This window comes from Ostrea edulis, chromosome 9 (assembly GCF_947568905.1).
Source record: "Ostrea edulis chromosome 9, xbOstEdul1.1, whole genome shotgun sequence".
Classification (NCBI taxonomy): domain Eukaryota; kingdom Metazoa; phylum Mollusca; class Bivalvia; order Ostreida; family Ostreidae; genus Ostrea; species Ostrea edulis.
In genome coordinates this window covers 59861188-59875044 of record NC_079172.1, presented here as the reverse complement: position 1 = coordinate 59875044, position 13857 = coordinate 59861188, and the positions used below count along the sequence as shown (strand labels likewise).

General features: G+C 32.3%; 1 protein-coding gene across 1 annotated transcript; it reads left to right on the top strand.

Annotated features, from left to right (window-relative positions):
• Positions 1-2877: 2877 nt before the first annotated feature.
• Positions 2878-9773, top strand: LOC125659407 (zinc finger protein SNAI1-like). Its single transcript, XM_048891076.2, has 3 exons — positions 2878-3015; positions 3185-3242; positions 8575-9773. The coding sequence occupies exons 2-3, from the start codon at positions 3217-3219 to the stop codon at positions 9578-9580; spliced, it is 1032 nt and encodes a 343-aa protein (XP_048747033.1). The 5' UTR covers positions 2878-3015; positions 3185-3216; the 3' UTR covers positions 9581-9773.
• The last annotated feature ends 4084 nt before the right edge of the window (positions 9774-13857 follow it).

Genomic DNA, 13857 nt, shown 5'->3' with positions numbered 1-13857 from the left:
AATTTACATGAAAGCTTCCTGTCATAGTGCAGATTCAAGTTTGTTAAAAGCATGGCCCCCGGGGGTTGGATGCATGGGGCCACAATAGGGGATCAAAGTTTTACATGCAAATATATAGGAATAATCTTTAAATATGAACCAAGGTGACTCGGGTGAGCGATGTGGCCCATGGGCCTCTTGTTTTATTTGATACTTGGAGATCTCCCTATTATAGGGGTTGTAAATAAGCGTTTAACTTTTTCAATCCTCATTATTAAATGACAATTTGCAACCAATAATATGTATTCTGCCAAGAAAAATAACAAAGCTGCGGAACTCAGTAAACCGGTTTCTTAAAACAGTATTTTGTATTATCATAAAATGAAGAACATATAGTTGTTTTCCTCCATTTGACCAAACTTACTTGGATTCGTAATTATGATATTATTTCGGTATTTTGGAATAAAATGGTTCTTGTGTAGTTTTCTTTGGACAATATTGAACAAACGTCATTTTCATGTAATGGATTTATCTATTAAAACCAAATCAGACGATGCGAGAACTTAGCTCATAGAATATAAACATTGTATCTATACCATGTTAAACTATGTATTTAACACGCTGCTAAAATTCAAGAAGGTGACAGTATTTAATGAGTTATTAAAATTTTACATAGAACTAATTAATACACGGTTGCCTTCTTACTATTACCAGAACCATTTCTAAATTAGGTTACTAGTAAATACACACTGATTTACACGTGTTGTGTATTCAAAGTTTACTTCTTATGAATAATAGTCAAGATAAGACAGATCACGAACACTTAACACTCGTATTGATTAACTTTATTGTATTATTATCATTATTTGTAAAATAATCAATGCGTATACATTTCCAGAATAAAACAATTACAAAATATCTAGATAGTGAGATGAACAGATGTTTGAAATGTTTTACAAGAATTGTTGTTGAGATGTTATAGAAATTTTGAGCAAATAAACTCCCCTCCCCGAAATTGTCATCTAAATTTACGTGAACATGTCTAGTTATATAGAGTGCTAATGGACGAGAATATATTTCATTTATTAACGGTGTAAATGTGTTTTTTAAATTATATTATATCACATAAATACACACATTTTCCATTGTAAAATACGCATATAACATTTACTGCACGACACTCAGTTGTATTTATACCCACAAAGTTAATTAAAGATTTACAAAAAAAGAGACTTCTGTGTATCCTTAAATGTACTCATAAAACAAAGCGGCCTATCTCTAAATTGACATCTTTGTTCAATTATAATGGAATTAAACTAAACTTTACAGATTGTATCACGTCACAAAAAAACTCTGCTTCAACATGTGACGTCACAATATATTCACTTCACGCTACCTGTATCTACGCATTGTGTAATAAAGGGCTTATCACGGACTTGTAATTTACTAACATAAATGTAAAGTTTTCAAATGTGTACATTGATTAAAGGAGCATGGTCACGATTGAGCTGAAAATTTTATTTTTCCATTTGTATTGTTTACAATGCTTAATTAGTGTATTTTTAATGGTAAACCAAAATTTGAATATAAATTTTTGCATTACAAATGAGATACAGCACTCACAATTCTTTGTTATGTAAACAAGGCTCTTACCATGTTTTTGTTTACATATAGATTGTTTAATAGAAAATAGCTTGTTTAAAACAAAATGATATGTGCTAAACACTATTTAAAACTATATAATTGTGTTCAGCATTAACTTGTAAATTGAAAAATCTGCTTTAAATGAAACTTAACTAATATATTTAAACTATGTAAATAAAAACATGGTACATGTTACATACAAAATGAATTGTGAGCTCTGCATCTCCCATATACCTCGACAATTGACATTTAATTTTTTGTTGACCATTAGAAATACCTTAGTTAAGCATTCTAAACATAAAAAATGGAAACATTAAATTTTCAGCTCAAATCATGTCCATGCCCCATTAAGATGTGCTTTTTAGCAGAACAATTGAAATAGAAACATCATTACACTAATGGATACATATATATACCAACAAATTTAAACTTAAACTAGCGACCCATAGCTTCATTAGCGTGCTCTAATATTACAAAAAAAAGCTACAGAAGCAGTGAAATGATCACATATTTGTCAGCGTTCATTGCTGGCAGTCGTCTGCTCGGCTTGGGCAGATGGGATGGGAGTCTTTCGGAGAGACCCCTGCTGTCCTCATAGTGTTAATCCAAACAAGGAATTGCTACGGACATGTGCGAAAGCCATGAACTGATTAATTATTACATGTTAGATCACAACATAATCACAGAAATAAAATATTCATAGCGGCGCGCGTGCACATCTCGGACAGGTCACGTGCTGTGAGGGGAGTGACAGGGAATGATGGGTAATCATATATCTTTTAAATTATAGTATTAAAATTGATATTGATCACTTTCGGTAAACCCAAGAGAACACGGGATAATTAGCGAAAACTTAATAAATTGAAAGTTTTATTGCAATAGAGTGCACTTCACGCGTCCTCTTTGCTGACATTCACCTGCATAAGAGAAGCACGTTTTATAAGACACCGCGAACTACGTTATCTGCCTACGACTCGATCAGGGTTGTGAATGCGCTTTTTCTCCCTGTTTCAGATTGCTGTACAATTATCACAACGGGAGGATAACTGATATAATTTACTCATCGCTTCAACCCGTCCTTAAACGAAAATTATCGCGCCGTTTTAGAAGAGAATACCACCGTGCTGTATAAAAGCCAGCGAGGGACTCTAGTCAAGCTTTGGTGTATTTATTTAATTTAATCAAATGTCAATTATTTTCCCCCGCTGTTTCCTTTACAAGGCGGTGATATCGCATTCCATTTTTATGTCTTTAGTTACAGCGCCCTCTCGTTGATTTTATAAGTATGAAGTCTAGACTTTTTGAACATCTCATATTTTCCTTTTAGAGTGAAGACTGGCGAAAATATTTCAAACTCAACAAAACGATTACTTGTAACAAACGCCAAAATAGGTACTGCAAAGTATCGTTAATTATTAAAAAGGACAAGTGTTTACCAGCGTCTTGACCAATTAACAGCCTGTTATTTGTCACGTGATTTTATGTTGTTCCTCCCAATTCAAATGATTCCGATGCATATATAGAGATTTTAAATGTTACAAAAGAATGTCTTAATTCGCAGGTTGATCCAGAGATTTGCCTACAGGATAATAGATGATGTTTCCTTCCTTACCTTACAGGTAAATCTTATCTTAAGTTTCCCTGATTGTTTTTTGTAGACATCAAGAGATTATTAATTTGTCCTTTGCATTTGGCAATATGTACCCCCAGGACATTATTTTGGTAAAATATTGCTTTAAATTAGTTGAAAATTTAGCATAACATATATGAGAATAATCTTATTTCCATATTGAAATTCTAACGTCCCAGAATGGTCAATTTAGATCTAGCACATATTGTCTTTCTTGAAATGGTAAATATCAGTATTTGTATTTTCTGTTCGTATTAAGGGGTTTTCTGAGACTGATAATGAACAAAAACGATCTACAAAAACTCAGAAGATTTGTCAATACATTTTACGGGAACAAGATTTAACAAAATGGAAATAATAAAAGTCGAGATGAAAAGAAAATACCAATAACTTTATGATGAAAATAATAAAAAAATCTCATGAAAAACTGACTTTCTACAATAAGAATTTCTTTTCTTGTTGAATGTTTTCCAAGATACACCATTTCATATAGTTGATTGAATATCTGATTATAAGCTTTTTAAAATCCTATTTTCACTATAAATCTATTATAATAGGAATATAAAATATTCGATTAGAAAAGTTTTTAAAATTCATATGACACTGTAGATAGAGTATATCAAAAGGTTTATTTTTTAAAATCGAAATAGAAATCTGATAGATAAGTTTCATTGAATATTTTTTTTTTTTTTAAATTTTCAATATTATTATATAAATGTACACGTCTGCATATCTTTTGTTTACAGAAAATTTAAATACTTCAAATAAACCAAAAAAATAAAAATAAATGTATAAAAAATGAATTGCAAAGAATGCCCGAAAGTAATCTACAATCTATCTACAGTGTGTCTATGTGATTCAATTTAAATCATTTTTTGGGGAAATAAGATATTTATGTGATATGATTTCAGTTTATGATCTCATTTTCAGACACTGATTATCAAGTAATAAAATTTAACTTACTGATTGCGAGATTGTTTCGATGGGTTTGCAACAATTTAGTAGTGAAAGTTACAGACATCTTTGAGGATGGATTCAATTTATTGCTATTAATGGACGATCTCCAGAGATAGACAATTATTGCAAAAGATATCATGGTAGGCCTTATATTTAGAAGCTTATCTTAATTTCTTTTTAATAATAATAATGATAATTTTGTAATGTAATGGTAATAATATTGATGATTTAAAACGAATGATGTGGTCATACAAAATCGGTTTACACGTGACTCTGCAATATAAAGCATTAATATTAATCTATATTTTAAAAAGTAACATAAACCAGATTTAATATTGAAAATAATCATACGGACGTCGTTTTGTTGGTTATTACTATATTTTTACAGGTACCTATAGAAATTAGTACTTTTTGAGAAACTTCGTTTTCAAAATTTAGAAAGAAATGAAATATGACAAACATTGTGAAAGATAGATTTTGGAATACGTATGCAGTATACAAGTTTATCACCTCTGTGTTGTCCGTCTGTGTGTCTGTATATAAATCCAAAAATAAAATCCAATACTCAAACTTTTATCTGAATATATATATATATATATATATATATATATATATATAGTATTACAAAATAATAATTCTGATACCGAGTTATCACTAAACGGGGCTAGCTGTAGTTGGTATGTTTAAAATTTTGTTATCAAGAACTGCAATTTAATCTTCTTTTACGCTGAGAGCAATATTGTTTGTTTTGTAAACGAAAAATACCATCACAATTCGGCATAAATACCGTTGATTTCTCAAATAATACAATGCTTCCAACTTTAGGGTGTATAACACGGCGAAAATATAGTTGAATCTGCAAGAAACGCCATTCAGGATAAAAACTGGTTATTAAGCCCGTGGGTCCAAGCAGATATCTGATGATATTAGTGATACAACACACTCACACGCTATATATGGATATACACTATTTAAAGTAGTGAAATGTTCCCCTTTTCATCTCCAAACACACTTTTGTGCAAATCATAGTACATAAAATTAGACATACTAAAATAAGCATTGTCTCTTACTTCTCGAAGCATTCCAATCTTTAAAGAGATACTTCAAACAAATTTAGATATAAAACTATCCTAAGAATACTTTAAAAACATTGAATACGACTGAGCATCTTGATGCCCGCTCTGAGAGCGCACCTGTCTGGCGAAAAGACTGCTGTGATCGCGATATGTGACACGCCCCTTTTGTATTAGATAATTCAACTCTACCTCTCTACATTGTATCGCCTTATTATTAAGAACAGAATCCCTTGATTTGGCCATAAAGTAGTTTGAATAATATTTACATTACAGAGTATCGTTTTACGAACTGAATTACCCGACAAATTGTTTATGAATTTGTGTTCTATGGTTTCACTCGTTTCTAATGCTTGTTTAATGCATTTATTCTATCAAACAATATATTGGTACGTGAGGAAAATGGCCGGAATGCCCGAGAAAGGCAGCGCGAAATATGGAAAGAGAAGAGAGCTCTTTTGCGATGCCTTGAGGATTTTGTCAAGGTTTAAAAATTATTTGAGGACGTCTTTACTCTGACGGGGACATTCAATTATAAGTTGTTAGAATTTTTATTTAGAAATATCATTCAATATATTCTTCAATCGTTTATATTTTCAAAGGATAGGAACCTCAGAATGAATCTTAAATAACTCATCTGTCTCATCAGGAAATTTACCTCAGTCGGTAGTGTAGATATCAATACTAACGCCATTAGACGAATTTTTTTGATGACAGTAGCCTTCAATGAGAGCAGCTGGAGCAACATCTCGATGAAAACATCATCTCCACAGGATACCACGAGACGTAGAATTTGATGACGTCACTGAAAAGGGTTCTTTTCAGTGATGGTTGTCGTAATTTCTTTTTATTGCTCTCAAAATTGCAGAAATATTGTGAAGGCGAAACCGTTTAATATCTTGTTTACAGCTCGAATGAAAATTAATTTACTGTCGCCATCTGTGACCAGCTCTTTCATACAGACAAACCACGGGCGATCTGCCTTACTCTTATTCTTCTTAACGTTTATGGCTTATATATGTACTTCTGCACACATTACCCAAATCATACACCCAACGATCAAAGACCCATTCTCAATGCGTTTTATTGTAAATACTGCTCACTCGGAAGGAAATGATTCCCTGTATAAATTTTTTTATCTCGTATGATTGTTCTCCGTTTTCTACCTTGAATCTTGTGCGCAATACTAGGTTTATGACTGTTCAGCATCAAGGTAAGACAGGTAACTTTGCCTTAGTAAAAAATTTAAATTGTTCACGAATGACGTGAATCTGTTAGAAAATGTTTTTTGAAATATACGTTAGATTTAAAAATATTTTTAGAAATGCGTCAAATCAAAGCACCTTTCATTAGTGATACATTTCGAAAGCTGTCAGAATATTTCATTGTTTTTCTTTCATTTTTATGTTCTTCAGCATCAGATCTTTCTATGTTTATTTTTCATAATTTCTGCTTTGATAAAAAGAAATAAAGAAAATTGTGTATGTATTATGAAATCAAATCTGGAATGAATATATAGATTTACTTCAAATTCTCAGACCTTATTATGATAGGGCCTAATTTGTGTAGGCGGGACATTATCTGTATAAAATTCATCCTCCACGTGACATGTGTCCACATGAGCAGATTGATTTTTGATTTTTCATAGGTAGGGATCTAGTAAACTACCATGCCAAACACAAAAGTAAACTTAGGGAAGTAATACTATTTTGAGTTTTCTCTCTATTCTTTTTGACATACACATACACTATTATAAGAATGTTTAAAATACAAAACCGTCATAAAACATTTTCCACATTATTTCATATGTGATATCACAAAAGTTCAAATTTAATAGATAAAAATAGACAGAGAAAAAGAAGTAAGCTAAGCTTAGATTTTCACATAAAAAGAAAATTTGTCCAACTTGAAGTTAAAACCCTCCAAACAATATCAAATCTAAACGTATTGTATATACACACATTTGACATTGTTTGGCAAATAATACAAACAATCTACACAATTATTCCACATATCAATATTTTGTGATAAAAGCATGTTTCTATATAAACGTACATGTATAGGCCTTTCTGATGGCAAGTTAAAAGGTCCCTTGTACAAGCATAGCTTCATCGAGAAATGAAATTCAGAAAAGAGCAAATGTTGATTACTAATAAAACATCAGTCAATGTAATTATACATGTATACATGTACCATGCATACATGCAGTAAAATGAAATAAAAAACTAACAAACAAAAGTTAAAAAAACACACCAAAGAATCTAAAAATTTAAGATTCATAAGATCAAAAATTTCTATGCATATTCAGCATTGAATAGTATTTTTCTCTGGATTAGAATTTCAGGAACATGTACACTAGGGAGGCTATAATTGTACTGAATAAGAAATGAAACGAAATAAGTTTAATATAAGATTGAATTTGTTGCTGAATGAGAAATGAAATGAGTTTAATAGGCTATAAGATTGAATTTTTAAAATACTGAATGAGAAATGAAAAAAGTTTAAGATAAGATTGAATTTTTTACTGAATGAGAAGTGAAATTTTTTTAATATAAGATTGAATTTTTTACTGAATGAGAAATGAAATGAGTTTAATATAAGATTGAATTTTTTACTGAATGAGAAATGAAATAAGTTTGATATAAGATTGAATTTTTTACTGAATGAGAAATGAAATAAGTTTAATATAAAATTGAATTTTTTAGTATTTATTGACAGTGAATGTCAATCATTGCGATGTGTTTAACTGACAATGAATACTACCCGTATCAATATTTACAAATTCTACGTGGCATTAACGAGCCCGACATTGATAGCCGATTCTAAACCTTGTCATTATTCTATAAGATTTTAATTATAGTATTAATATCATGACATTGGTAGACGAGTTCTCTCGAAAGTCGTTTATGAATTGTTAATTTACGACATGGAGGAGAATTTACGACATTTAGATTGATTTCCGTCAATCATCATCAATAAACCTCCTTTTCTCGGCAGTGGTCTCTCTCTTAAGAAGTTTATTGGGCTATAATGACGGGAGCCTGGAAACTACACGCGGTTTGAATCATCTAATTCTATGAAAGTTAATGAATTTTTCTATCCCTCATTGTTCCAGTAACTGTGTGTAATGTACACGAACTTAAATCTTCAAACGCTACTTGTTTCTGAACATCGACTTAAAGGAGAGAAATAACAATTATATATGTATATGGACAACGACTGGGTTTACGAAAACGATGACTCATTGACTTATGATCTTGTAGGATTACATGTAATTTTGCTCTTTTTCAGTCGTGCTGATGTCCACATGGTTGGCGGACAATTCATCATCCCTTCAATTCCTGGTAGAACACTTCAACCACCGCAAGCTCACTCCTCTCATGTCAACAGACAGCAGCAGACCACGCCGACTTCCGGTGATCGCCAGTCTCTGAGTTCCACTCTGTCCTCACCTTCGTTACGGACATTGAATCCGAGTTCAACCGAGGCGTCTACTTCCCAGAGTCTAGCACTAGCTACCATGCCGGGTATACACCGGATGCCGGTCCCGAGCACGTTCTTCCAGTATCCCGGGGCGTTTTACCCGACTTTTCAGGGCGGGAATGCAGGTGACTTTAAACAGTTTAGTGTGGCCCAACTACAAGCTTTCAATGCTCACGCTGCATTCCCGGCAGATCTTTCAAAAGTGAAAACACCCATTATTAATAGAAACTATCTCGAGCTTGCTATGCTTGTCTGTAACACTTTTCGCGGGAAACTTTTTCCGTGTCCACATTGCCGATACGTCACGGATCGACGTAACAACCTGAAAAGACACATTTCTACCATGCACCAAACGTGCGACAAAGTGCTGGAGTGTTGTGGTGTTACGTTCGGAACCAAGGCGTCATTGAGGGAACACATTATGATTTTTCATCACAATGGTTACTCCTGTCCCTACTGTGGACGAAGGTTTTGTCGTAAAGCATTACTAAAGCGCCATCTGTCTGTTCACAGTGGCCAGAAAGATTTTTCCTGTCCCCACTGTGATTACGCTACAAGTCATAAGAGTAATCTGGAGCGACATAAACGTATCCACGAACGACTGAGGTCTTTGGACGAAAATAAGACTTCACTCATTGACGAAGAAACACTGTGTGGGCAGATGACAGCTTCTTCTGCGTCATCCAAAGCCCAGGATACCGAACCCGATGAGAAGTTGCAATTGTTTCAACACACTATTGATATCGAGGATTCAGAAATCTCGGACAATGAGGAAATAAATGTAACCTCAACAGAAGATGATATAGAGGTTTAAACTATTGAATGTTTCGTGAAGACCAATTTACAATGTTTTTTTTTAAAAAATGAATCACACTTTTTAGCACAAATGTATCACATAGGTAATATTTTTCACAGAGTAATAATTTGCAAGACTCAATGTCTAAGTATAGATAAAGATATTAAAAACTTAAAATGACATCCGTTTTGTTTAAATGTTTTGACAATAAATATTCACTACAAAACTCACACAGTGTGTAGAATGCCATCACCGCTTCACTTAGTGTCCTTACAGTGCCTCTGGTATGAATTCGGTTTTTTTTTCAAACAGATATCTCCCTTTAACAAATTCACTTTAATGAAATGTGATATCGAATATGAAATTAACCATTATGAACAACGTTTTACGACACTGTCAGATTTACGGCATTCACAAAACGTCGCCTGATTTACGGCATTTTTGTACCTGTTTGGTCGGATGCATGCGGTTTTGCGAGCTTCGCTACTCATTCAAAGTGTAGAGAGTCAACAATTGGCGTCTTTTTAAACTCCTGAGAATTATTTAAAATTCTAATACATACAGTCTAAATAAAACCACACTCAAGTCATTTCTTGGCGACACAGTCAACGCTAAAGCTTAATTCATGTATATTATAAGGATGGAACATGGAACTACAGACTCGATGCCTTCCACATTGTTCATAAATAGCACGTAAAATCGACAAGACACAAATTGTAATGGCGTCTATACCATTGAAATGTTTTTTGAATGTTTTCAGGTGTACTGCTTCAGTGAAAAAATGTTAATTTCCAAACGGATACCACTTATTATTAATTTTAGGTCTTTCTTTGATTGAAGGTTTCGATATGCACGCATGTTTATGCATAATGAAATTTGGTTGGTTCCAAACATAACTGGTCAATAAATATATATATTTTTTTTCATGAAGCACCATCAGGATGTCCTTTACAATATGTGTACATTTCATGGCCACTTTCTAGGTATACAAAGGAGATAATAAGCTTTGAATTACCCCACTTTTTGAAAATTATGAATTTTACAAGATCATTCCGATTTTCAATTTAAAAAAATGGAATTTTTATCTATATCTTTTACAATAATCTTTAGAATATATGCAAAATATAAAATATATAATAATAACATGCTTAAACTATATATAACCATATAATAAGAAATTGGGAAAATTTAAGGATTTGGGGTGTAAATTAGTACTCAAAAACAGGGTAGTCCAGATACTAAATGAAGCACTTGTCATAAACCTGTCAATAAATGTTTTTGCAAACACTGCAATTAAAAGCTATTCATATACCTAACTTCCTTTTAGAAATATGAAGGGATGAAGCGAATCTTTATTTTGAGTTACATGTAGGCGTCCTTGAAGTTATACATTAATATGTTCACTTGGGGTTAGGGTTGGCGAAATATTTTTTATCAATAACTTCCAAGCTTATATTCTTTTCATCTACAACTACTGTTAAAAGTAATGGGGGAGGGGACAGTCTCAATTCATTTGCACTACAAAAAAAAAAAAAAAAAAAAAAAAAAAAAAATAAAGCTCATTGTCAAAGACGGAGAAGGGGGCAGCTGCCTGTTTTGGAATACATTGTTAGAAACTATATTTGTTTTGAAACTACATTTGTATTGATATAATTAGAATTTCCATGATTATGGCGAAATTGGTTAATGAAAACAAATTCAATTTAAAAAAAAAATATACAGGTATATATTGAGGCGAAATGTGTCTGATAAAATGATTAGATATTATAATGATTTTGTCCTCACTTAATTCACAGAACATAATACATGAGTTTAGCATAATGAAATGATCTTTCATTTATCCGAAAATTACGAGTTTTTCTTGTTCTTTTTTTGATAAAATACGCCTACTATGCAACATTCAAATTAAGTATTATCACACAGTGAACCATTTCCCGAAAATTTTCAAAACTACAGGCCAAAATTACATTAAAAATGACAGGCCAAAATTACATTAAAATAGCGAGGCGTCGTGAACACACAAGTTTCACGTATTTCATGGATATAATTATCTTATAAGGTCACGTATTTCATTGATATATTTATCTTATTCTATCACGTATTTCATTGATATATCTATCTTATTCTATCACGCATTTCATTGATATATTTATCTTATTCTATCACGTATTTCATGGATATATTTATCTTATTCTATCACGTATTTCATGGATATATTTATCTTATTCTATCACGTATTTCATGGATATATTTATCTTATTCTATCACGTATTTCATTGATATGATTATCTTACAAGGTCACGTATGAACCAATATTAATATATTATCGTATTCTATCACGTATTTCAGAGTAGTTTATCGAAAACGAAAGTAGGTTTTAAATTAATTCTACGATATTTACTAATTAATTACATGTAAGATTCTATTATAGCTTACGAACTTCACCTCACATATGAAACATTATTAAAGGTGCAAACAGTAACTCTGGAGCAAGCGTTCTTTAGTTTATTGGCAGAATTTGGTAATTTATAAGTATACAAATGTCAACCAACTTTACGTCTCCCGATAACCCCCCCCCCCCAAATATATTCATATCAAAACTAGAGAACGACATTATGGTAAAAAGTTGATTTTTAAGATACTGTTTTGAACTTTTTTAGAGGTATAAAATAGTCATCACCGCACACACTTCTCTGCTAAGAAGTCAGTTGACCCCACTGGGCCATATTTGGTGGTTTGTGGGTCGATTCCTTTAAATTACCACTCACATTTTTCACGGTACAAATGCAGGGCTGATTTGTATCCCTATTTCCACGTCACTGGGGAATGAATTTCAGGGAACCGTCGTCTTGAGCAACCAATTTAGGGGATAAGGAAACCTTGGGTTTCTCGCGCAGACAGATAGATGACATCATCGTAACTTTGATTATCTTTCAAAAAACCAAAAAAAAAAACCAACAAAAAACAAAAAACAAAAAACCAAAAAAAAAAAAACAACAAAAAACCAAAAAAAAAAAACAAACCAAAAAACAAAACAAAACCAAAAAAAAAAACAAAAAAAAACCAAAAAAAAAACCAAAACAAAACAAACAAACCTGCGAAATTGCCAGTTCACGATTCTAATCATTATGACAGTACGAGACTCGTTGAAAAATATACGTAGTCAATGTCTGCTTTTCCTTTATTTAACTGAACATTGTCTATATACTCTAAAACGAGCCTTGTACCATTAATTTTTAAAACAGTGAAATGGTAATAAAAGAATTGTTTTTATTTTGAAAAATAATCATGTTGAACATCATCTATGTTTTTTTTTTTTTGGACATAGCGGCTTTGAAATAATCTGTTGTACTTGACTTCAGTATTCTGATACTTGAATGTATCCAACTTACTCTTTGAATGTTGTAATTGTTAAGCCCTTCTGGATTTACTCCTTTACTTCAATTAGTTGCAGCTGCGCGAATTCGAGAATGAAGAATGAAGCAATTAAGGTGAGTAAGCAAATTTAATCCGGAATGGTACAGAACCATGATTCGATCATTTTAGCTTTGATATACACCATATTTCAGCATTCACAAGTAATACTTGAAAAAACACACATAGTTGTATGCTCCTTTCATCGGAGATCTGGGGGCATATAGTTTTTGGTATGTTCGTCCGTTTGTTTGTCCTATATAACTTTAATCTTTGCCATTTGAATGGTTGGCGATTGGGATTTCATATTTCACACGTGTATTTCTTTTGACAGATCTTTCTTTAGGTAGCAAAATTTTTGATCTTAAGGTAGTACTCTACATCGTCATAATGGCTGACTTCCTTTAAAAACATGGATGAAAATATCGATATCAGCAATATTTGGCTTTCCTTTTCGATTTCAATACCTAGCCGAGTAGCTCAGTAGGTTAGAATACCGACTGCTGACCTGTAGGTCGGAGGTTCGAGTCCAGCAGGGGTTTTAAAATTTTTTCAGATTACCTTCCACTAAAACCGTATTTTTTGACAAAATAAAGTAAATTTGAAAAATTTCAACTTCAAAATATTGTTGTACATATCCTCCACTTTTCATCTACGTCAAATTTCTCTGGTGTAGCACACCTCCTTAAGACCTTGACCTACTTTTGAAAACCTTTAAGTTTGGCCATAATCTTTGAACGGTTCGTGCTAAGGCTTCCATAAATCAAATGTGTATTCCTCTCTTTTCATACCAAAATATCACTTGCGTCATGACCTTAACCATACAAAGGCTTCCGTTTTTATTGCCATTCATTAACGTATATAATAATAGCGCATTCTGA

Bases quoted from the DNA above. Each gene is read 5' to 3' on its own strand.
- LOC125659407 (XM_048891076.2), top strand. From the start codon at position 3,217: ATGATGTTTCCTTCCTTACCTTACAG. The intron at 3,243-8,574 runs GTAAATCTTATC...GCTCTTTTTCAG, and splicing joins TTTCCTTCCTTACCTTACAG to TCGTGCTGATGTCCACATGG.